General features: G+C 41.8%; 2 protein-coding genes across 6 annotated transcripts in view; both read left to right on the forward strand.

Annotated features, from left to right (window-relative positions):
- Positions 1-23,660, forward strand: part of LOC6738948 (IQ motif and SEC7 domain-containing protein 1) — a 41,330-nt gene extending 17,670 nt beyond the window's left edge. For 2 of the 5 annotated variants that reach the window (XM_016171857.3, XM_016171858.3), the window contains exons 2-6: positions 16,923-17,474; positions 18,802-19,244; positions 20,078-21,378; positions 21,440-22,277; positions 22,441-23,660. In XM_016171857.3, the coding sequence (XP_016032771.1) occupies positions 16,923-17,474; positions 18,802-19,244; positions 20,078-21,378; positions 21,440-22,277; positions 22,441-22,895 (3,589 nt within the window). In that variant the 3' untranslated portion in view covers positions 22,896-23,660. Of the gene's footprint in view, positions 1-6,906; positions 7,173-12,027; positions 12,747-16,049; positions 16,417-16,922; positions 17,475-18,801; positions 19,245-20,077; positions 21,379-21,439; positions 22,278-22,440 lie in introns of those variants that run through there. The other 3 variants (XM_016171856.3, XM_002085707.4, XM_016171859.3) reach the window with 3 other exon arrangements.
- LOC27207296 lies at positions 14,039-14,425 on the forward strand. Its single transcript, XM_016183013.2, has one exon. The coding sequence runs from the start codon at positions 14,121-14,123 to the stop codon at positions 14,367-14,369; it is 249 nt and encodes an 82-aa protein (XP_016032774.1). The 5' UTR covers positions 14,039-14,120; the 3' UTR covers positions 14,370-14,425.
- Positions 23,661-23,787: the final 127 nt, after the last annotated feature.

A 23,787-nucleotide genomic window follows, 5' to 3' on the forward strand; every position in this document is an offset into this window, starting at 1 on the left:
TGGTAATTCTGTTGGGAAATCAATAGAATCTAGAAGCTGTCAGCTTATATTATCGATATATTATCGTTCGATCGACCTTTAATTGATGGTTATTTGGTTAAATCATGGAGAGAATAGTAACTAAATTGTTACAAGAGTGCAACTTTGATACCAACTTTTAGCCATGTTAACACAAGCTTGAAGGCAATCTGCATTTTTCTGTATGTAGATGAGAAATTAAATCGATTACATCCCGTTTTCAACTGGATCTTCAGGCACTCCAATCCCCTCCTCGCCCCCTTTTTCCCATCGCTGCTTTATAGGCTTCTGGGTTTGTAGGCCTAATGCAAAAAAGTAAATAAATTCAGATGAGGTGTTCCGAAATCAAAAAACCCGGTGAGCATCGCCGCATGAAAGCATCTAAATTAAAAGGCGAAACCAGTTGGGGAAGTTGACGTCATGCATGTGGGCGGCAGAGGGGGAGGGGCCAGCGGAAGGGGAGAGGACGGGGCGGGGCGGGGCGGGCGGAAAGTTGCCGGTTGCCGGTTGGCACACACCAAACAAGCAGCCGAGTTAACCAGTTCTTGCAGCAGTTGCTGTTTCTGATTCCATCGCCGTCGTCCTAGTTATGTATGAGCCAAATTTCTTGGAGCCGGCTCTTTTAGTCGGTTGCTACTCGCTTCTTGAATCCCCCCACCAACCGCCCCACTCACCCGACACGCCCCTTTCCAGTGAGGCACCCCCTTTTTTTATCGGAGCGTACGTGCACAATGAGATAAAAACTTTTTAGATTTGCTGTAGTAAAATGTTTATTTGTTTATAGTTGAACACTCATGCAGTTTACATAAAAACTAATTAAAGATCTCATTAAAAATAAACATAAAATATTTTCTCATATCTTTAAATAGTTTGCTAACTAATTACACATATATTTTATCAGTAGGTATTATAACTTATAACCTGAATTTTTTTGTAATTTATGGTTTTCATAAATCAACTGTTTTTTTTTTACTGTGTAAGCTTAGCCAAGAATCAACTGCTTAGATTTCCCTTGTGTTTCGTTTTGTTGTTTGCTGTTGTTGCCCAATTCCAGCAGCAATTTCAGACTCGGACGCAGACGCATTGTTGTTTCCAGTTGGCTCTGTAATTTGCATTGAATTGAAACTGACGAAATGCAGCCTGGCAATGCAATTTCTATAGAATTAATCAGACCTTTTATTTGACATACCCTGGAAAGGGTTTTAAAAAGGCAGTAGCAGCTACCTGATGAAGTCGACCGATCGCTAGGAAGCCGTTGACCCATGGATGGGAAATACAATGTGTACATAATTACTTGTGATACATGTGAGAAATGAGATCTTGAGTTTAAAGAAAATAGCATACAAGTTTGTGTGTATAAATATTAAATATATATCCTACTACTTAAGTTTCTAACCAATTCAAATAGTAGACCCATCAAAAAAAGGAATTATATAATTACAATCAACCATCGCCAATAATTATTAAAAAAAAGCGGCTTCTAGCTGAATTACACAAGAGCCGACTTCAGTCTTCGCCATTTGAAGACTCTTTCAAGTTCATTAGCTTCTGTTCAAAAAAGGCAACAAGCAATCAAGTCCAATAGAATACCACGAAATTAGAAGAAAGCCAAAGAAACATTCACCAACCGTCCAGAAATAGTAAATGAACAAATGAAATTCGCATAATGACGACCATTTGTGTGGATTATGTAAAGCTCTCGAGATTTGTCTTTCTCCCAGCGATTTCAGACACAAACAAGATGAGCCAACCGAAGGGCGAGACGAGTGCGAGGAAACAAAAGAAAATTGGGAAATTCAATTGGCAGATAGGCGGACGAAAAGCAATAATAATAAGCTGCTAATCGCTTGTAAACATGAATTTTCAAATGAAAAACTCAAAACGAAAATCAATGAAAGAGATACGAGAGTGGTAATTATAAGCAGACGCCTACACGGAGAAAAATGCGCAGTTCTTTGGAAAATTAAATATGAATTTAATGAAGATAGTTTCGTTTTTAGATCATTTCATGTGAAGTAATTGAAATACGCGGTATTTACAAGTATATGAGCAATTTTATCATTTGGTTATACTATTTTCTCTCAGCTAATTTGGCGGTTAGAGCGAGGGTGGTTGGTTTCTGTGGGCGTGAGATACGTGATTTAGAGCCTAACGAGCGGCGCAGAAGAACCCTTGTGGGCGAACTTTCCCAATGTGCCACTTGAGCAGCGAGCGATTCCAACCGCCGTTCGTTGATTGATGAAGGCGCCAGTGGCGGTGTGGAGCCAGCTCCACGAAATGAAAGAAAAACTTAACCACTGGGCTGCCCAGCGAGGGGCGAATCGCGGGGTAGGGGGTGGTGGTGGTGCAGGGGGTATTTTTAGTTTTTTTTTTGTTGGCTCCATTCATGGCCAGCACCACAACAAGTGAAGCGCAGTGGGCAAGGCGAAGTGCAAGTGAAAGTGAAGTCGCTGCGATTCCGATTCCAATGAGTGTGAGTACTCGGCTTCAAGAAACCACAAAAATTTCCCACTAACATAATTTTGTATCTTTTTCGTATCGCACATCGCCTTCCCCCTTCACCTGCCCATCGCTGTTTCCTTTCATGTTTTTCTTTCAACATTTTCATTTGTATCCCATCATCCGTCACTGGCTCATCTTCGTGCGCTATACTTTTGATTTAATTGAATGAAAAGACAAAAAATAAATTTGTTAAAATCCGGAGATCGAAGCTTTGGATACTCTTGCCGATCGATTTATCCTGCGAAGGTGTGATTTGGTTTCGATTGAATTTATCGGTGGTAATCGAATTAAAATATGTTTCTAAATATTGAGAATTCTAAAATAATAGCTGAATTTAAGAAAGAATTAATGACTAAGCTTACTTAAAAAAAGTAGATTTGGTCAAATATTGCCAAAATATTGCCAATAAATCTGTGAAAGTGGAGCCCCCAGGAGTGATAGGTCCACTCCAAGTACCCCTTGCAGTGTATGGAGAAACTTCCTAATGACAGTGGCGAGGGAATCTCGATTGTGATGTGACGTGATCGTGATTCGATCCAATCCGATCCGATGCCTTGCCCGATATCGGCCCTGTCGGGCTTCATTAGCTGCGCTCCAGAGACTCCGGCGCATTGTCTCGCATTTTGTCTCCCAGCCAGACCTGCGTTCACTTTCTAATGAGCCCGAAATGCCGGCGATTCAGTGGCAGTGGTGGTAGTATAGGCAGTAGTAAGCCGTGTAGCCATGACCGAATGAGCAACTCAATGGCCCCGCCAACGGCAAGTTGAAGGTAGGAATCGGTTGGCTATATACTATACTATACTGCACTGCACATATAGTAGGGGATCGGGGTTTGGGGATCGTGGCGGGGAACAAAGCTCTCGCAATCGTTTGGCTTTGCTGTTTTGGGGCGTACCGAAGGTCTGTTGGTTGGTTTGGCTAGGAGGTTGTTGTGCATATTGTTTGGGTTCCTCTTTCCCATCTGCCCGCCCTTCGACTGTTTACAAATTGGGTTCAAAATGCCTAAGGTCAGGCGAGCAGCGCACACAACGGGGTGGGGTGGGGGAAGTGGGGGTTTTTTGGAGGGGGCCAAACGAGGTAATCGCCTAGTTAGTAACTACACACGACAGAGCTTTCGCGAAGTTTACTAGGGAAATATAAAATGCGTTTCATATGTGAGAGATACTTCAGGGCAGTGGGGAGATTAAATAATTGCTAGGCAGCTGAACGAGGAGAATTAAAAACCAACAGCATCCCTTGATAAAATATTCTCTGAAACGTATACTTAATATTTATGAAAATGTTGATTCACTTTCAATTATTCCTGAAAACGTAGCTCTAAAGGTTAAATGTCAACTGTAATTGTTAAGGTTCTGAAAACAAATGAAATCCACTAATTTCCGCTAAATTCAGCTGTTTAAGATGACTTCGCCAGGGAAATAAATTACCTTGCAACCCTCGCTGGTGGCTGGGATTAATTGAAATACCTGAGTTAACCCTCGCCGCACTGGGCTTTTGTTGTGTTTGCTTCTTTGGGGCTGTCATCATCGTTGACGGCTGTTTATTGTTTCATAACAGCAGAGACTCGGCCCAGACGAGTATGGCAAATGGGTTTGTGTACCTTGTACCTAATGCGTTAATATCAGTCAGCTTTTGGACGCAGGGAGCGGGGTGGGGTCGTGTGGTCTTACAGGGAACAACTGTGGCAAAAGTTTTGGTTTTATGTGTGCATATGTTTACGACTTACGAGTTTTAACGATGCCGCAGCTATGACAGCGTCCGCAGTACAGAGAGATAAAAACGAGGTCACTTTTGTTTTGATACTATCAGATTTCAAATGGATTTCAAATAATTGCTCTCCTTGCTTGAAAATGTTGATTTCATCTGCAAAACTATAAAAATCGGAAAATGTGGTAGTGATAAAGAAGAAAAGGCATCCCATGCTGATTTTTTAATACGTATTTAAAAAATGCCTTTAAAGTGAGAGGTTGAAGGAAGTGGAAGCTTTAAACAAAACGACTAAACAATAGAAATCATTTGCAGATCACGTTTTAACATTAGTTACTTACGAATATTAATCAATGATATTTAGTAAATATACTTAATAGTTATGGACATGGACTTGTTGGTTGACTTTTGGGATCTAGTCTGGCTAGGAAATAAAAACCATTAAAATTGGCCATTAAAAACATATGATAATTGTTTTCTGTGCAGCAGCAGGTTTCAATGAAAAGTCAAAACAGGCCGCAGGTCCGGATATAAATGGTTTGTTGTCTGAAATACACACACAGATACTCGGACAGTCGGATACTTGGATACTTGGATAGCCACACAGTCATCGGGCTTAACGCTTGGCTCAGTCGCTGAGCGGATCGGAGTGAAGCCAGTGAGGCATTACGCTGCCCATTTTGTTAGCGGGCCGCCGCAAGCGACTAACTACCAACTAGCTAGTTCCAGGGACCAGGGACCCGGGACCAGGCACTAACTGCCAAGAGAACTACCAGGCCGTAATGCCGCACACTTGCACACATGCCTCTCCATATGGCACATATGGACGGACGTCAGCAGTGGAAAACAATAAGAAAACATAGCCAGTAAACCGCCCCCGCTCGCCCTTCGGCGCTCGTTTAGTGCGGTTCGCTCGGTTCGTGAGTCACCTGAGCGTAACGTAAGCCCAGCTTATTGCTCGTCTGACTACGCGCAGCCACAATCGATATACCCTCTACTGGGGGTATGGTCATTTGATGATCAGTACATTTTTCTGGGGTGGCACTTTGGAAGCAATTAGTTTAGTAGTTTTGTTTTTTTTCTACCAATTTACACAGTCTTTGCAACTACTCTCCGTGCTTAGGATATAGGTTATGTCAAATACAGCTTTATCTGTCTAATTAGAGACAAAAAGAGCATCTTATGGTATTCTTTCCAATTCCATTATAAGATTGCACATTTTATTTTTTTTTTTGTAGATATTTTCTTAATAAGATACCACACGACCGCTATAGAAACGTAAGATTTTAAATGTTCTCTTTTTTAAGGAAATTGGTTGTCTTAGCAAAGGTAGTTGTATCGTGATGAGATTTGAAAAACTAAAACAATCTGAATGAAGATCAGTTTGTAGGGTACAAAATCTTCGACTTTCCAACCCCAAGACCATCTTTCATGTTTTGTTTTTGCCACCGCACACGCTTTTAATGCAGGCTCTCCCTCTCCCACTCGTTCTCCCGCTCATTTTCTGCAAGTTGCAGCAGCTGTTTTTTTCGTTCTCCGAGAGCCGAGCTTTGCGCTCTGCGTATCTTTTTTCAATTTTGAATTTAGCTTGGGCTTGCATGTGTGTGTGTGAGATTCGGTAGTTTGCATATAAATTTACACCTCTTTACGTCTGTTTGTCGATTTATGTGTGTGCGTATTTTCGGATCTGTTTTGCAATTACCCAATTTGACAATGGAGTCAAGTGGGAAAAACACAGATTGCTCGAGCTCCGGCGTTGGAAACTTTTCCAAAACGCTTTTCGATCCGAGTCGAACTCATTTTCGTTCGCTTAAAATGCAAATATCGTGGATAATTGTGCCGCTGACTTTCTAGTAGCTGCTGCACTTTGACGGCGGGTTATATGGTGGGTTATATAATGACAATTAGACCCACAGTGACAGCACACGTCAACGCTTATGAAAATGTGAGAGCTAGCTGCAGGTTAGTGCACACGTGTGTGCGGGGCTGAAACGCATATAAAAATAAATAGTAAATGTATATACATTGTTTCTCTGGTGCTGTACATTTTTTCATAAGTGAGTTGCTTTCAATACTGGGAACTATAATTGTAATCGCTTTATAATACTAGAAAACCTTAAATGCTATAAAGAGCCAAAAATTGTATGGGTAACATTTTCGATAATGAATTGTTATTTTGCTTACTTGAAATAAATCAATTAATAATAATTTCCATATTATATTAAATGTTTTCGCTATTTTTAAAACTTTAGTTTTTTAGTTTGATTGAAATATTTTTTAAAAATTACGCTCCAAATCTTTATGTAGATTCAGTTTAAAAATGGTTAGTAATTTTTTGTTACTTCAAGGATTTAGTTTGAAAACAAAATAAGTAGTTATTTCCTCGTAATAACAGTCGAAAGCAGCTACTTAAATTAGTGGTTAAGGGATTATTTTAAAATTTTGATCTTTGAAATCAGATCAAGTGGAAAATAACAGCTTAGTGCCCCGAGTATTCAAAGTAACAACAATATTAGCCAGTGTTTTAAGTGGCCCACAAACTTGGCCAGTAGGCAATAACAAATACGAATACAAACTTAGCAGCAGTAGCAGCAACAAGCTCTCTTTCCACGCATACACCTGCATTTCCCGCCCCACACTCTTCCTCTTTCTTCCCTCTCCAAATTTGAGGCTCTCGCATCAGTTTTGTTTGTGGCTCAGTTTCATTCAAAGCTTCGTGGAGGCAGCACACACGTCGCTTGCTCGCTCGTTTTGTTGTTTTTCCGTTCGATTACACCTTTCGCAGTCGTCGTTGGCAGCGCTGCCCGCGTCGCGGTCGCCGATCGTGTGTTTCAATATATTCCAAATATATTGTTTAATTAACGCAGTTTGGCAAGCGGAAAAAACGCAAAAAAAATATTTCAAATTGAATTTTTAATAAATTCAATGAAAATTAAAAATTGAGTGTGAGTGCCAAACGAAAAGAAATCGAAACAAAAGTTTAAACAAAAAACCCAAATTTCCCAACACGCATCACCATCACCACTATTTGTTGCTATTTGTTTATTAATTTGACATCGTTGTGTCACCGTGACATGCCACAAAAGTAAATCAAACAAAAAACACAATAAAACAAAACGGAAACAAGCCACAATTTTTCGATGTAAAAAATATATATAATTAAAGAGAAAATCGCCTTTCTCCAAGCGTCCAGTGTATCACAAAAACAATAGTGCCGCCACCAGCAAAAAATCCAAATAAAATAAGAAACAGTAGCGGGTGCGAGGGAGAGGGGCGCAGAGAGCGGGATCACTGGAAAGAGCGGGATCCACGGCCACTGCCCCGTTACGTTTCGGCAAACACACAAAAACAAAAACTGAAAAATCCGAAAAAACACCTCATGAATCGCGTGTGTTTTTTTTGTATTTTCATGTGTGGATCCAACTGGAAATTTCTATTATTTTGTAATTGAATTCGTAGCACTTTGCTTTCGGCATGTTGTTTTTCAAAGTCGAAAAAAGCAGGCATTCCTGGAAAAATCCGCCCACGCTGACCGCCAAAATCGCTGAATCACTGATTCAGCATAAGGCGTGCTGTAAAGGGGGTTTACCTTTTGAATCATCCTTTGTTGGCACTTAAAATGCAACTCTCGTAAGCACTTCAAGTGATTTAAATGGTTCATAAAGCTATTTTAAAAGCACTCAGAACTTATGAGCTTACATCGCATTTGTTAAAGAACAGTGAAAATGGCGTTTGGAGATGCAAGAAAATCTTCTATGAAGTATGAACCATTTGTTATAGGAATGTATCATTTAGTTTAATTCACAAAAAGAAAGGATTTAGCCCGTTTTGAACACTGGCGCTTGATTTTCAAGATCAGCTGATTCAGTGGCGTAAACAAAGCTTGGAAAGCAAAAAGCCGTTGATCCGATTCAATAAATGTTGAATAAGTCTTTGAGCTCTCTCTTTTCTTTGCTCACTCTCTTATCCCGTTAACAAAAAAAGTGTGATGCATTTTCCAGTGCGTTTTCGCTGCTTTTAGATTTTTGAATCACTTTGCTTTTGGTTTTGAGCTTTCTGTGTGACGTTTGCTCTTTCGTCTGCAGTTGTTGGCTCTTTGTGTTGCCTTTCGGCCAGGCTTGTATAATCGCTTGCCACCCAATTACGCTGCGTCGCCGCATTCGATGTTTGTTGCACATTGTGTTTCCACTTCCTCTTCCGTTCGGAGAGAAACGGAGACACTGAGAGAGCGAGACAGAGAGCGACTGGTGCCGGAGAAGGAGAGGGAGTGTATTCGTGCTTTTTGTTACGTGCGCCGTTACTAATGACACGAATGTGAATAAAAAGCATTGAGCACGGGCTGTCCCTCTTCCTCCACTTCCGCAAACCCCACCCCAATCCGGATACTTCCCCAAACCTATCCCTAAAACACCGAGAAAAACTGTTTTTAAATTTAATCAGCTAATTTGATAAATTTTGATTTTAAAAGCTTTTATAACATTCATGGTTGATAGTTATATAGTTGACTGATAAGCTAAGCCAAAAATACATATAAATATTGATATAACGAGGCAATCTTTTTAAAACATTTTATTATTAGTCTCTTAAACTCCGAAAATGTTAAATAACTCACTAATGTACATATTTTCATGTACTTAATAATGGCCAAAGTCATTTTCACTTTATAAATATATTACTTAAGGAATTAGGGAATATATTTTTTCCGATGCATCGAACTCCCCAGTTGTTTCTCAGTATTTGTTTTAGAGCGAGAGCGGAGCGCACTTCGAATAATTATAAATTAAATAATTATACAACACAAGCAAGAAAACAGCTTTGATTGCGGCTGCCGTCGCTGTTGTTTTTTCCCCCACCTGCACTCGCTGCTGCTTTTGCTGCTCGTGCAGTGGAACACCTGTAAAACAAAGGCAGCTCTATCTGCCACAAAGCTGCAACTGTAGCAACCTATAGCAATCTTGGCCGATGTCGATGTCGTGCTCCAGAGCGGATGCAGCTTTAGATGTAGATGTAGCCAACAGAGCCCCAAAGCTCGGTCCATATAGCATATACTACACAGTGATTGCTCCCAAAACTCAACTTTGGAATACAATTAAAATTTATAGTGACAGTAAACCAAAAAAGAGAGAGAACTCTATTATCGATACCCTCGACTACTAGATACCCATTACTTCGCTAGTCTGAGCAAGGGTAACCTTTAAGATTTTATAGTTCCCGAGTTCACAACATATACATATGTATATGGACATGTCCAGATCGACTCGAATGTTACATACTCTTCAACAAATGTAGTGAACTTTTCAAGTAGAGGGTATACAAATTTGACAGTAAACCATTTTTAATAATTTTTATTAGGTTTTATTGATCTACAAGATTAAAACAAATTAAATTGATTAAATGGAACCCTTACGAACTATACAAACTAAACAATAGTAGAACAATTACACTTGTAATTAAATATTCAACTGCAATGCTTTAAACTCAAGAAATTATACAATATTGAGATAATCAGAATCACAACCATGGATAATTAAGTCATAATTCTGATTTAGTTTTTGATCTTTAGAATAGTTAAAAACAGAATTCAGATATCCAGCCGTTACTACCAAGTTCTTTGAATGTAAATTACCCCTAATCTGCCAATTAAGCAACAACCGTTGTAATTTAAAGTGAACCAGAAAGCCAACACAATTTTCGTAAAAACTTTAAAACAACGAAAAACTTGTTCAACAAAATTGCAATTACAAACAAAGTTTCTAAGAAGCGAGCGAAACATACACAAAAAAGAAAAATAAAAGGGAAAACAAGTTGGAACTGTTCTAGTCACAGCACAACACATCAGCAGAAACAACTAGAAAAGCCACAACCACTAATAGTTGCTAAATAACACAAATATTCAGCTTTTAGCATTAGGTTGTTCTTTTCGAGCGCTTGGGATCTGTATTTTGTTGTATTTTGTTGTATTTTGTGAGTGGGCCCCGGCAGCAGCAGCATTCTAAGCGATTGTGATTGAGAACTCCCCTGAAGCGTTTATACCCGTGCACATATTGGCAGTAGGCGACTTGTTTTGGCCAATAATTCCATGACTTGTTCCAAGGCTGGGCCCGAGTCGTGAGATTAAGCGAAATTCGTTTGTTTGAACAGCTTTTTACTCGATTCATTCGGTTCGTTCGGTTCTTATGGATGGTATATGGTACGTATGTACACGAGTATGTGTACTCCATATGACGAAACACAAAAACCAGAGACAGTGGCAAGTGTTGTCACAATTGTAACAGAGATGTCTCGGGATCGTTTTCGAGCTCTTGAGACTCTCGAAAAAGGTTCTTGAACTTTACGACGAAATATAATGTTAAAAACAAAAATCCACTCTGAAGAAAGTGTGGGGGTTATGGCCGGAGATTTCCATACATACATATTTATAGCCATATAGAGATCTTGATCTTGGGACCACAACGCTCTTATATACGTGTATTTCCCTTTCTATTCATTGTTTTCATTGCGAATTCTCACGCACTTCGCGCATAAAGCTCATATGATTTATGATCACGCGGCCTTTGGCTTTGTGTGCAAAGTGGATCAGGTCACTAGATTGCTAATCAGCTAATCGGATCGTGGGTGATCCGAGAGAGTCTAACTAGACTTGGGCCCACTGCCAGGTGCGCTTTCCCAAGGCACGTTTTCGAGGCCTTCAGTGTGTCTGGATCAATGTGGAATATGTCGGAATATGTCGACATATATCGGAATATATCGGAGTGTGTGCAACTGTCTGCGCTTGGTGCCAAATCGATGTTGTTATGCCCGATGTCTGCGTGTCTGACATATTCAATTTGAATATTGTTTATTCACCGGGCCCGCTTCCACTTCCACTCTCTCCGGCCTGCTGTTTCGCTTTTTTCCTCATTTTGTTCAGCCTTCTTTTCTTTTCTAGTCTGCAGTTGACAACTGGCGACTTTTACTTGCGATCGGCGATCAACGATCAGCAATCGACGTTGACCCAAAAAGCAGAACAGCAGCAAAGTTGATTGAATGCGATTGCAGACTGTAAACTGCGACTCTCTCATTGGGGCTTTAATAAACAAATACGGTTCTGTTTTTCATAGTATCATTCGTGCCACCCTCTGAAAGTGGGGTATGATGCCTTTCAGCAGATTCAAATACTACTTCTAAAAGTGGGACATAATATGGATGTTTAAGACACAGATTGATGCATCAAACATAGCGTGGTTATTTAATGATTGCGATTAACGAAATGCTCAAATTAAGTAACTGCTGACTCAGTTGGAATTTGAAATTGGTTCCAATTAAAATGTTTTGACATCTAACTGAAATCTGCGACAGCCCATATATGTCAACTTAATTAATTCCATAACTATCCTTATTTGACGTGTGATTCATTCATGTACAAAAGGTGAATCAATGCAGTTGAAAAACTAACTACGAAAATGGTATAGAGTTTATACAACGATTCTTAGGTAACTTTAAGACACCTGGGGTATACAATAGTCGGTAAGTTTCCCGTGAAACTTATTGTTCTAAGTGATCTGTGAATTCTCTGGCGCTCTCTCTTGCTCATACTGTCGTACATATATTGTCATACTGGCTTTCTAACCCCGACAATTGCCAGTCATAAAGCGTGTTCTATGAATTGTTTTTATGACAAGCGCGCTTTTTGAAGGGCATTCTCAATCGTTGACGTTTCGAAACGCTCGCTCTTTACGGGGCGTATACGCAATACGTGAACAACAAATGTGGTTTTTGGCTAACGGAAGTGTCACGGTGAACAAATTGCAATTATTATCGACAAAATGCTTTATCTTAGGCTAAAACGCTGACTTTGAATTGTGACCGAAATAGAAGTAATTAACAAAAAGAATGTAGCCGCGCAACGCGACACTTGAAATTCCAAAACTAAACCAAAGATAAAATGGCAAAGAATGATGCGCAGCCGCTCGTAAATAAATTAATAAACGCAATCAACAATACAACGAAACGACAAGAAAACAAATCAATTTGCAAATGAATAACCGAAAGTAACCAACCAAAAAGCGAACACAAAGGGGAAATTCCAATAGTAATAACAATAATAAAAAACACAATTGCATGACGACGGTGAAGGCGAAAGTAAGAGCCGTTGCCCCCTTCCACCCCCGAATCGCATGAAGAATACCACAAACCACAATGTCCAGGTGTGACAACCACAAATCCCGCCGCCAACAGCTGCCCGTGCCGGCGCCCCTGTCCTCCTCCCACTCCAACTCGTCCTCGTCCCGCTCGCAAGGACACCACCACCACCACCCGCTCCACTCGAGCAACTCGGATCTGGGCGGCAGTGAGTCCTTCCTGCAATATTGCAGCGATAGCGAAAAGAGGCCACCACCGATTGTGGTGGTTGTGGGCGATGGCAGGAGCCGGGTGCGTCGGGTGGTGCGCACCGCAACGCGGCACGTCACCGTGGTCAGTCTGTCCACCCGGCACAAGGAGACCCAGACGCATACCTCGCACCATGTGTCGGCCGTCAGGTAAGCTATGGGCGATTCCATCCAACCCATCCACATGGGGATTTCGCACCAGATGGGCAGACACTTAAAAAAATACCTACAAGAAGTAGATTTGAATTATGGGACAATAGATGCAGGCCAAATTTTGTTTGCAACCTTGATGCGTTCATTAAAAATGTGTAAAGCAAATTAAAAATGTTAATCCCACCATACATGTCCACAGATATGTAAAAGGGGTTATTGCTATCACCATTCGAATACCATATTTTAATGTGGTGAAGTGGGACTTGCAAAAATATAATATGTATTTCGTTTGTCTTTTACTTGTTCATCCAAGTCTATCTATTTGAGATAAATATCAAATGTTTTTATGTTTATGTTATATTTATTTTGAAATTTTGACAGACGGAGTTGTGCATTTTGATGCATATTATATAATAACAAACTAAATCGTACGATACATTTACTTTGTTTTCAAAACTAAGCTTCTTGTTAATCGAATTCTGCGTAATCCGTTTCCTGACAAATACTTAACTTTCGAATTCAAATATTTGTTCCAAGTGGTAGGTATGCTTATCGCGCCCGTTTGTTATTATCCCTTATCTTTATGGGACCTCCACATTGTTCTTGGGTCTGCTGCTGTTTTATGGGCTGACTATTCTTGGCCCAGTCAGCGAGTATCGGTCGAGATAAACCCGCTCAATTATTTATTAATATGCACGGTATCGGAGTGTACTGTAAATATTTATTGCTGGATTTTCAAGACTTTGATTTTATTGGATTCCTCGAAGGAAATGTAATTCGATTAAATATTATTGCGGGGCTATTGGTGCCAGTCGAGTGTAAATATACAAACAAAAATGTTCTTTTTTTTCATCCATCATCTCACACTTTATCCCAAAGCGGAGAGAGAGACATTTATTATTCATTAATCATTAATCGTTCAGTTCCTTCTGGATTTAACCTAATGTGTAGCTTTAAAAATAATATTATAGCGTTCCTTAATTATAATAATTAATATATGTACAAATGTACCGTGGAAAAAAAAATATTCTGAAATAATAAACGTATTTAGTTTGAAACTTGTCTAATATGGACTGTGAGAATTCATGTGGAAGCTAGGATTGCAAGCAGAAACTGTTGCATATTTATGGGCTTAACATATAATGTACAGAAAATCATGTAGAAAGCATACGATCCACACGTAAAATGACTTTAAATTACACAAATATTAAAAAAATAAAATATATTTATGATACGGAGCTTTTAAAGGCGAAACTACCAAAAACATTTTATCCGTAATTTTTCAGTCAAATTTTAGTTATTTTTGTCTAAATTTTGTATACATTTTTGGCCGTCACCTGGCATCATTGACTAAAAAATTAAAAAAAAAGGATGACCATGGAACTACTTGCGCTGCACAATCTTCAGAAGGTTGAACAGCTCACCACCTTCGATCTGAAGTATTTCTTTATCATCTACGCCATCGTCGTCCTGATGATCCTGGGTGTTCCACTGGCCTTCCTACTTCAAAGCAAGGGCTCGCCGAACGAGAGGGATCGTTTTCAATTGGAAGCCAATCGAACGCGCGGGGATCCAGTGAGGAGAGAAGTCCGGCGACGAATCCGGGATTCGAGTGCCTAATAAGCTTTTGATATTGATGTTGATATTCATGGAAATACATTGAATGCGGCGCAGCAGCGGTCTGTTTGTAGTTTTCCTAGTCTCAAAACCCCAACCCCAAAGTGTCTGGCCCGCTTGTGGCACACTCCATAAACGTTAAGCCCCCTTTCAAAATGCACATAAACGAACCCGAGAAATCTAATGTAAAATCAATAATAATTACGCCGAGTAGGCCATCGGCGGTTGGGTCACGTCAACCGATTTGGACACTTGTTGCATACGCAAACAGGAGGAAGTCCGGTGCAGTTTTGGCTCGCGAGCGTCAGCTGAGATACAAGATACGAGCTACGATGTGCGAGATACTCAGATATGCAGGCAGATACACAGATACTTTCTGGGCTGGTCAAACAGACGGGCAGTCTTGAAAATTTAGCTCCAACATGTGCAACGTGCAACGGCAAACAATTAGGGCGACGTGTGGCAGATGTTTTTCCTTCTCGAAAGCAGGACTCTTAAAAAATCAGAGGGTTGCGAGGAAGGAGAAGTGGCTACAATAACAGGCCAGTTCGGCAGGCAAAACTACCTGCCGTTGTTGTCCTTTCAGGAATTGAAAAAAATGTATATGTATATATATCCCAAAGAAACCCATGCAAAGCCACGCCAGGTGCAGCTGGAAAACTGGCGAAAAGAGTGTGGAAGAGATAGGCAGCAAAAAGGATGCCCCTTTCAATTTTGTGTTTTCGTTATCCTTCGGCTTTCCTGTTGATCCTGTTTTTGTCCAGCTCTCGACTATAGGTGCAAATATGCAGCTGCCCTCGAACTTTTCAATATCGATCTTCTGGGCTGGTCCCGCTGCGAGAAGATTTCTGGTAGTCATTCGTATTGCATACGTAGATAATGAATTTTCTGGGATTTTCGAGCAAATCGAATTACGATTTCCAAGCTAAGCGAAAATCAATATAGTGTTAAGGTGAATACATTAAAGGGAGATTATGGTTTAGTGGCATCATGTTGCGGAAATAATGTAAGGTATTTCAAAAATAATTTTTAGGCATAACGAATTTGCTTAAATCTGAAAAACAAGATTCAAATCGAATGTATTTATTGGAGGTACCTTCGAAATTCAAGAGATTGTCCGATTTACTATATACCTCTGTTTTATTAACCATCACTTCAAACTCTAGTAATTTCTATTGATTTTCTGCAATCCATCCCTCATAATTTCTACATCCTTCAGAAATCACTGCTCCTTTACTATTTCCCCAACTGTTGCTTCAAATCCAATAGTATTGAGAATCCCTGTGCCGATCAATAAGTTTGTCATCGTGGGCTAATCATTTCCTTCACTTTCCTTACAACATATGTCGGAGCGGTCTCTCTTCCTCTTGCTCTACCTGTTTCGCTGTCTCTTTTCGATAATGGATCCTTTTACGCTTAGGATTTCTATTCTTTGAGTTAGGGGTAGTACAATTGTTCTTTTTTGGGTAACCCGACGAGGGCAACACAAAACAGATGCATTTTGTGTGGGATTCGGCGTATACGTGTGTAGGATGATCACGCACACGCACACACATTTAATGAGCCATGCGAAACACGTTTCTGGAGGAAGTGAGATGGGCAGAGAGTGCGAGACAGATATACAAAGAAGTATCGCTGCCGACGCGCTTGCGCAGTTAGCTTCTTCCTCTACCTTGGTGGATCGTCGATCACCTTGTCGAGCGGTCGTCGAATGCTCGGTTTAGTTCAAACGCGAGCATCGCCGGGATCGGACGTCACCCTGGCCCACGCACTACATACAATCTATATATCCGCCGGGATTTAGTTTTCTGAGTGCTTCCTCTGACCGAACGACCGAAATTCAATTTGAATATCATTGTTAAGCGATCGCGGGTCGCGTATTAATTAATGATCTAGCCTAGCGGCGATCTTGTGATTCTCCCAGCCCACAACTGTGTCACAATGTGTCTGTTGGAAGACCACACCACCGCCTAGTGCATAAATCTTGAACGTTTTGTGATATTTTCTTCACCATGATCATTTGCATATCGGGTTTTATAATTGGCGAAAGGTAGGAACCCATGGCCTGACCCAGAAAACGAAAGTTCTCTTATCACCTACTTAGATAAACAAAAACTAAGACTTGGTTTATTTATCAAAACTGGAAATTCCTTAGAGAATCCCACATTGATATTAAATTGGAGTAGTGTACCTACTTTCAATTACCCTGGACTTTAAAAATATCTTCATTCTTATTTTAAATTTAGTGTGTAATTTATATATATTTGACATATAATTATTATACAGTTTGAACCAAGCGTTTTATGCATTTCAAGTGTGTATACCTTAACAAAATAATAGCGTAATGTCTAAATTAAACAGCAATTACTCTTGACTCAAAAGCCACACTTGTGCTTTAAATGTTTGCTTATAAATTTTGATAGCGAAATCTTGATAAAGCAATTATTTATATATAAGTTCTTTGTTTTGTCGGTTTAAACGGACTGCTATTAGTTGTATTCGAAATTCCAATGCAAGTAGTGTTCTAACCAGACCCCTCGTTTTTTCCACTTGCAGCTTTCCCCAGAAGAGCCTGGAGCGAAGTGGTTCCACCCAGTATGAGCTGGCTGGAGCGCAACAGCCAGGATCAGCCAACGCCTCCACCTGCACAGATAGCGGCAGTGTTGGCGGCTATGTTTACCTGCAGAATCACTACGCCCCCGGCGCCCACAGCTCCTCAGCCGCCATCAACTACCCTGCGCAACAGCATCCCCAGATGGTCTACCAAATCCAGCAGTATCCCACGTGCCATCAGCAGCAGCAACAGCAGCACCTCCAGCAGCAGCAGCATTTGCATCAGACCGGCGCAGGTCACTACATGCAGGTCACGGCGACGGGTGGTGGCCAGTATCATCACCATCACATGCTCCAAGGCCACGGGCATCATGCCCACCATCACGGTGGGGCGGTGGTCATCGCCGGCAGTGGGGTGGGAACTGGCCTGGGATCTGGAGCCACCAGCGTGATCATGCAGCACCAGCAACAGCAGCAGCAGCAACAGAATATGCACAAGAAGAACTCCATCCGGAACGGCGGAGATGTCCTCAAGCGAACGCGAGCTCAGTCGGCGTAAGTACTTTCTCCCGGGGGATGTTGATAGTTTGGGGTGGATTCAGCTGTGCAGTCAGAAAGTAAATATTTCCAGGGGCCAAAGGAGATTTCCGGGAACCGTTTCTTATCGAAATGTACAATTTGTGTGGATTATTCAGGAGGTTTTTCAAATACAACTTTATCAAATGATAAACAGGTGGCTTTTTAAATCGGTAACGGACTATAATAGCATACCTTTAGGACTATCATTAGATAAGTGAAATCTAGAGAACTTTATTTATAGACCCGAATATACGTAATATTGACTTATCTTGTTCTAGAAAGTGGCTAAGTTTAATAACTGAAATCAATTAAATTTATTAAATCACAGATGTGCACTTATCAGTTTTCAGAGATATGAGCAGAAAATCAGCAATAAACTATTCATGGCCTGAGCTTATTCACAGTCTGGTTGCCAATCAGCTATAAAATATTTGCCATGATTAAAAATTCATTATCTTGAGAATGTGTACCGTATACAAACAAAAAACGAACGGCAATGCTTAATTTGGTTTTTTAAGCGTTTAAATTTTACTAATTTGTACTCCCTTTTAAAGTGACAGTTTATTTTTTGTTTGGGCATTAATTGCAGAATTAAACCATTTCACCATTTTTGAGTAAACAATCCATCAAGCAGAGGGTTGGCAACAGAAGCTCGTCTGCTTATCTAATTATCTAGTTATCTAGTTATCTGTAAAAAGTAAAAGTGTGCCTCCGGGGGATTGACCATTCGTCAGCTGAATGAGTTTGAACTTTGCCCGCTCGTTGAGAACTGGAAAAGTCATAATTGGATATCTTAGATTAGACGCCGCCAAGATAGCGACTTCTATGCAAATATTTGTGCTACTGCAGTGCATCTTTTGATCTTGGCCATGGTCGATATGCAGCTGATTCAGAAAGCTGTAGTTGCTCGATAGTTTGCAATTCAGGGAATGTCCCAGGATATTTTTTCAAATGTATCTTTATAGCGGCATGATGAGTAATTTATCGATCGAAAGTAACGATTGCTTGGGGCACGAGGCACACAGCAATAAGCAATATTATTACCGCCACTCGAGAGGCGAATGTTAATCAGGTCGATAGCCCAGAGGGGCGACAGTGACGACGCCGGAGAGAATTGTATTTCAAAGATACTCGCGCGCTATCTTATCGGGCGGGGCAACAAAACATTCGGTCTCCGGCGTAGACTTTTGTCAGTTATTTGCAAATTTCCAGCCAACCAAGCACACATCGCACCTTCCATTCCCACACACCGGATGCCTCCAAATACTTATCGGATACATCTTTTCTGATCTCCCTCCAATAGCTACGAACTCTCACAAGATCTGCTCGAGAAACAGATCGAGCTGCTGGAGCGCAAGTACGGCGGAGTGCGAGCCCGCAACGCAGCGGTCACTATTCAGCGCGCCTTCCGTCACTACATGATGGTCAAGAAGTTCGCCTCGATCACGGCAATGGCCAAAGCCGAGAAGCGTCTAAGCCGGCGGATGGTGGTCACGTCCAGCAGTCTTGGATTGGCGGAGGAGGGTGCCTCCTCCTCGTCAGCCTACGGAAGTGCCACGGAATCTCAGCTCACCGAGCAGCAACAGCAACAACAGGCGCAGCAGCAGCAGCAGCCACGTGTCACCATCATGGCGGGTCCGGCGGGAGCAGCTTCTCCGGGCTTATCCCGGACGCCACCTACGCGATCGCTTTCCATGCGGGAGCGACGTCAGCTGGACTGCAGTCCCATACCGCGTAGTCAGTCAGGTGAGTAAAGATAAGGGACGTCTGCCACCTGGATAGCAAATAGTGTGACGAAAGTTGCATCAGCTAAGGCTTTAATATTTTGTTTTTAAAGTTAAACACTTAAATTCCAACTTGATTTGCTCAAAGATTATGTGGTTGTTAGACTTAAGGCTTCATCCTTTTTGTGTTAAATTTTTCATTTTAATCCTCAAGATTTTAAAAAGGTATATTACTTAAATCCAGCAACCATTTCGCATGAAACGTTAAATTGCTTTTCATTTCGCTTTAAAGGGAACCAAGAATTCTTAATAATTTCCCTGAAATTTCTTTGTGTTATTGGTTTTCATTATCTGTTTCGGGTGACCCTTGGTGGTAACATCAAAATAAATATAAGTTTAATGATCTCAACAAGTCTCACAAGGTTAACTTTCAATAAACATACTGACACATGCAATTTGTTTAATGTAAATTTAACTGTAAACAAAATGTGTAATTTAAACAAGTACATCTTATATTGCACATTTACAATATTCATAAAAAACAATCTCTTAATAGGCCATGTTTAAACAATAATTGCGTCTTAACTTTGTTTTCTTAAAGTGAACTAGATATGTTAGGTTCTTTTGTTTATAATCAAAAAGAATGTTGTTTGATCTTATCAAAGCAATCGTGATTAACTTATTTTAGAATTGAGATCACAAAAAAAGGGTTTTAAAATTACGCGTAGACAGTACTTTAAACAAGCAGTTTAGAAATAATATCATTAGAGTTAGTGGTTTTATAACACTATTATCCAGAGGGCTCAAAATGTTAATACTTTTGTAAACATTTAACTAACTTTTTCCAATCTACAGGAGCCTCTCCCGCCTCCATATCGAGCTCGACAGTCAGCACTTCGGCGCTGGCCTCACATCCACATGTTAATCTGCTGCACGCGGCAGAGCCACATTATTATAATGCCCAGGCACTGCCCCAGGGAGCTGCTTACTACACTAGTTACCATGGATCACCGCACGACCTGAGCTATGCCAGTTCGGCGGACACCTCGCTAAATGCCTCGTGGGTTAACACGAGCGGCCACTCCCCGCACACGCCCTACTATTCGGCGGCCCAGATCTATATGCGACCCAAGGGCGGCAGCACCACGCCCACGCCCAGTTGCAGTGGCAGCACAGGGAGCGGCAGCGGAGGCAGCGGGAGCGGCAGCAGCAAGAAGGTGCCTCCAGAGGTGCCCAAACGCACCAGCTCCATTACGGCACAACAGCAGACACAGCTTCTTTTGCTGCAGCGCCAGACACCGCCACCTCCCTCGCTGCTGAGGACCAATGGCCTGTGCAAAACCGCCGAGAACGGCAGTCTGACCTCCGTGCAGAGTTCCGGATCGGATTCGAGTGTTACCTCAGCGGAGCGCAACCTAAACAGCGATTTGGGCTCGGATCGCAGTAACTCACCACATACATGGAAACGAGGAACAGCCCTAAATAGTTCCCAGCAGTTCTCCACGCACTCGGCGGATTCAGCGGGTGCGGTTTCTGGTGGAGGAGTTGGAGTGGCTGCCGGAGCCGGTGTTTATGCCGCTCAAATGCAGGCTGCCGTTGCAGCGGCTACAGCGGCAGGAGGAATGCCACCAGCTGATGACCATGCCATCTCCTCGCATACGAGTGCCGCTCAGTATGAGCAGCATGAGCAGCAGCAGCACGAGCAGCAGCAATTGCAGGCGGCAGCTGCAGCTGCCGGAGTGGCACAAAACTACAAGATGTCGGAGACTATACGCAAGCGTCAGTATCGCGTTGGACTCAATCTGTTCAACAAGAAGCCGGAGAAGGGCATCACCTATCTGATAAGGCGGGGATTCCTTGAGAATACACCACAGGGCGTTGCTCGTTTCCTCATCACCCGTAAGGGTTTGTCCCGGCAAATGATCGGCGAGTATCTGGGAAATTTGCAGAACCAGTTTAATATGGCCGTGCTCAGTTGCTTTGCCATGGAGTTGGACCTGTCCGGCCGGCAAGTGGATGTGGCTTTGCGAAAGTTCCAGGCCTATTTCCGCATGCCTGGAGAGGCACAAAAGATTGAGCGCCTCATGGAGATCTTCTCACAGCGCTACTGTGAATGCAATGCGGACATTGTCGGGCGACTGAGATCATCCGATACGGTAAGTCTGTCAGCTAGTCTAATTTATTACGATATCTAATTTATGTTTTCTTATTTTAAAGATCTTCGTCCTGGCTTTTGCCATCATCATGCTGAACACGGATCTGCACACACCCAATCTAAAGCCAGAACGTCGCATGCGCGTCGAGGACTTTATCAAAAATCTGCGCGGCATCGACGACTGTCACGACATCGACAAGGACATGCTGATGGGCATCTATGACCGTGTCAAGTCCGACGAATTTAAGCCCGGCAGCGACCATGTCACTCAAGTGATGAAGGTCCAGGCCACTATTGTGGGCAAGAAACCAAATCTAGCGCTGCCCCATCGGCGTCTTGTCTGCTATTGCCGACTGTACGAGATTCCTGACGTGAACAAGAAGGAGCGACCTGGTGTGCATCAGCGCGAGGTGTTCCTGTTCAACGATCTGCTGGTCATTACCAAAATATTTAGCAAAAAGAAGACCTCCGTGACGTACACATTCCGCAACAGTTTCCCGCTATGCGGCACCGTTGTCACCCTGCTGGATATGCCCAACTATCCGTTTTGCATTCAGCTCTCCCAGAAAGTGGATGGCAAGATCTTGATCACCTTCAACGCCCGCAACGAACATGATCGCTGCAAGTTTGCCGAGGATCTTAAAGAGTCCATTAGCGAGATGGACGAGATGGAGTCGCTGCGCATTGAGGCCGAGCTGGAGCGCCAGAAGTCGGCGCGCAATCGAGCACCTGGCAATGCGGAGAATCGTGACAGTGGCGTGGCCGACGTGGAGGTCTGCCCATGCCCGTATCAGCCAGGATCCCAAGCATCTGGCGAGCAGGCTCCAAACTCCGCCGATAACTCGCAGCAGCTGAAGCGCAGTGCGCTGAGCAACAGCCTTCTCGATATGCACGAGCAGTGTGAGTTTACCTCATTATATGTAGCAAAAACGCTTAGAGCTTAAGTTTAAATGTGATTTTTAATTAGTTAAGAGCATGTATTGTTTAGTAGTTGCTAAAGTAGTTGCTTAGCAGATTAAAGAATATGTAGACATTACTGACTGGTTTTTGTATCACCTTCCAGTTGGCAATGAGAAACCTCAACGTCGTGGCAGCGTTGGCTCCCTGGACAGCGGCATGAGCATCTCGTTCCAGTCCACTACAACCTCCAGCGCTTCGAGGGAAAATGCCGCTGCCATTGCGGCCGCAGCAAATGCAGCTGCAGCAGCCAAGATGCGATTTAACATGCCGCCAGCGGCAGCGATTGCCACGCCCAGCAATGTGTATGCAGCTCCGGGAATGCAGGCGTATACCCATGCCAACTTTGTGCAGCAGTCACAGGCCGCTTACATGTTGCAGCAACAGCAAATGCTCCAGCAGCAGGCACAAATGCAAGCCCAGGCACAGGCTCAAGCCCAAGCTCAGGCCCAAGCTCAAGCCCAGGCTCAGGCGCAGGCGCAGCCGCTTACTGGCCGAATACCGGGACGCGAGCGAAAGGCTTCGCGGACGGATGAGAACGGACGGTCGACGGAGGTCTAAGTCATCTATTGTACATTTTAGTTATTGAGCAAAGCGATAATTATAAAATATATATAGCATATTGAATGAAATATCTGTATAATCCGAATCGAAACGACCCGAACGCCATTTTCTTCAACACCTAACCCACACACAGCGTACGAGTATATAGCGAATTCTTAATGTTCCTTCGTTCTCTGCTAATATTAATGTAAATAAATTAAACATTTGTCTGTTTTACACTATCTACACACTAAAATAAGTTTCTAAAACTACTTGTATATACATCAGCATACTATAATACACCCACGATCTATGAAAATTATTCTCTAAATATGCATATGTATTATTGTATTACTCTAATCCTCTCCAGACACTTGAAACACCAATTTACTTCTGGGCAACCTTCTATGCCCATACCCGTTTTGATCTACCCCTTTACGAATTACAAAAGCGATTGGCGAAAGTAGTTGCATTAGCATATACTAATAACTATATCCCGTTAAGTGCGCGCTATGTATATTATATATTTTGTTTATCCTACATTTTCTCTGTGTAACTAAAAAGTGAAGTTCGTGTATACCGCGTGTGTGTGTATATACCCTGAATATTAATTTAAAAGCATTTAGCTATAATTATTCATATTTATAGAGCCAAAACTACCCAAAACCTAAAATATTAAATACGAGTATAACAAACACGAAGTATATGAAAACAAAACAATATGTATATGAAAAAGCAAAAGACTTAAAAATTTCAATAAATGAAAAGAAATAATACCAATGATCAGTTGATCGTTTTTAATTATTTGCTGGGAATTTAAATAAGCGGAGACGAATTATTTTAAGCAATTCAGTTTCAATAGTAATTTGATAGGAATTTATGAAACCCCCAATAAAATATTACGAAATTA

This window comes from Drosophila simulans, chromosome 3L (genome assembly GCF_016746395.2).
Source record: "Drosophila simulans strain w501 chromosome 3L, Prin_Dsim_3.1, whole genome shotgun sequence".
In the NCBI taxonomy this organism is placed as follows: domain Eukaryota; kingdom Metazoa; phylum Arthropoda; class Insecta; order Diptera; family Drosophilidae; genus Drosophila; species Drosophila simulans.

What these genes read in the sequence shown, in the direction of transcription:
- LOC27207296 (XM_016183013.2), top strand. Translation starts at nt 14,121, where the DNA reads ATGACCATGGAACTACTTGCGCTGCACAATCTTCAGAAGGTTGAACAG.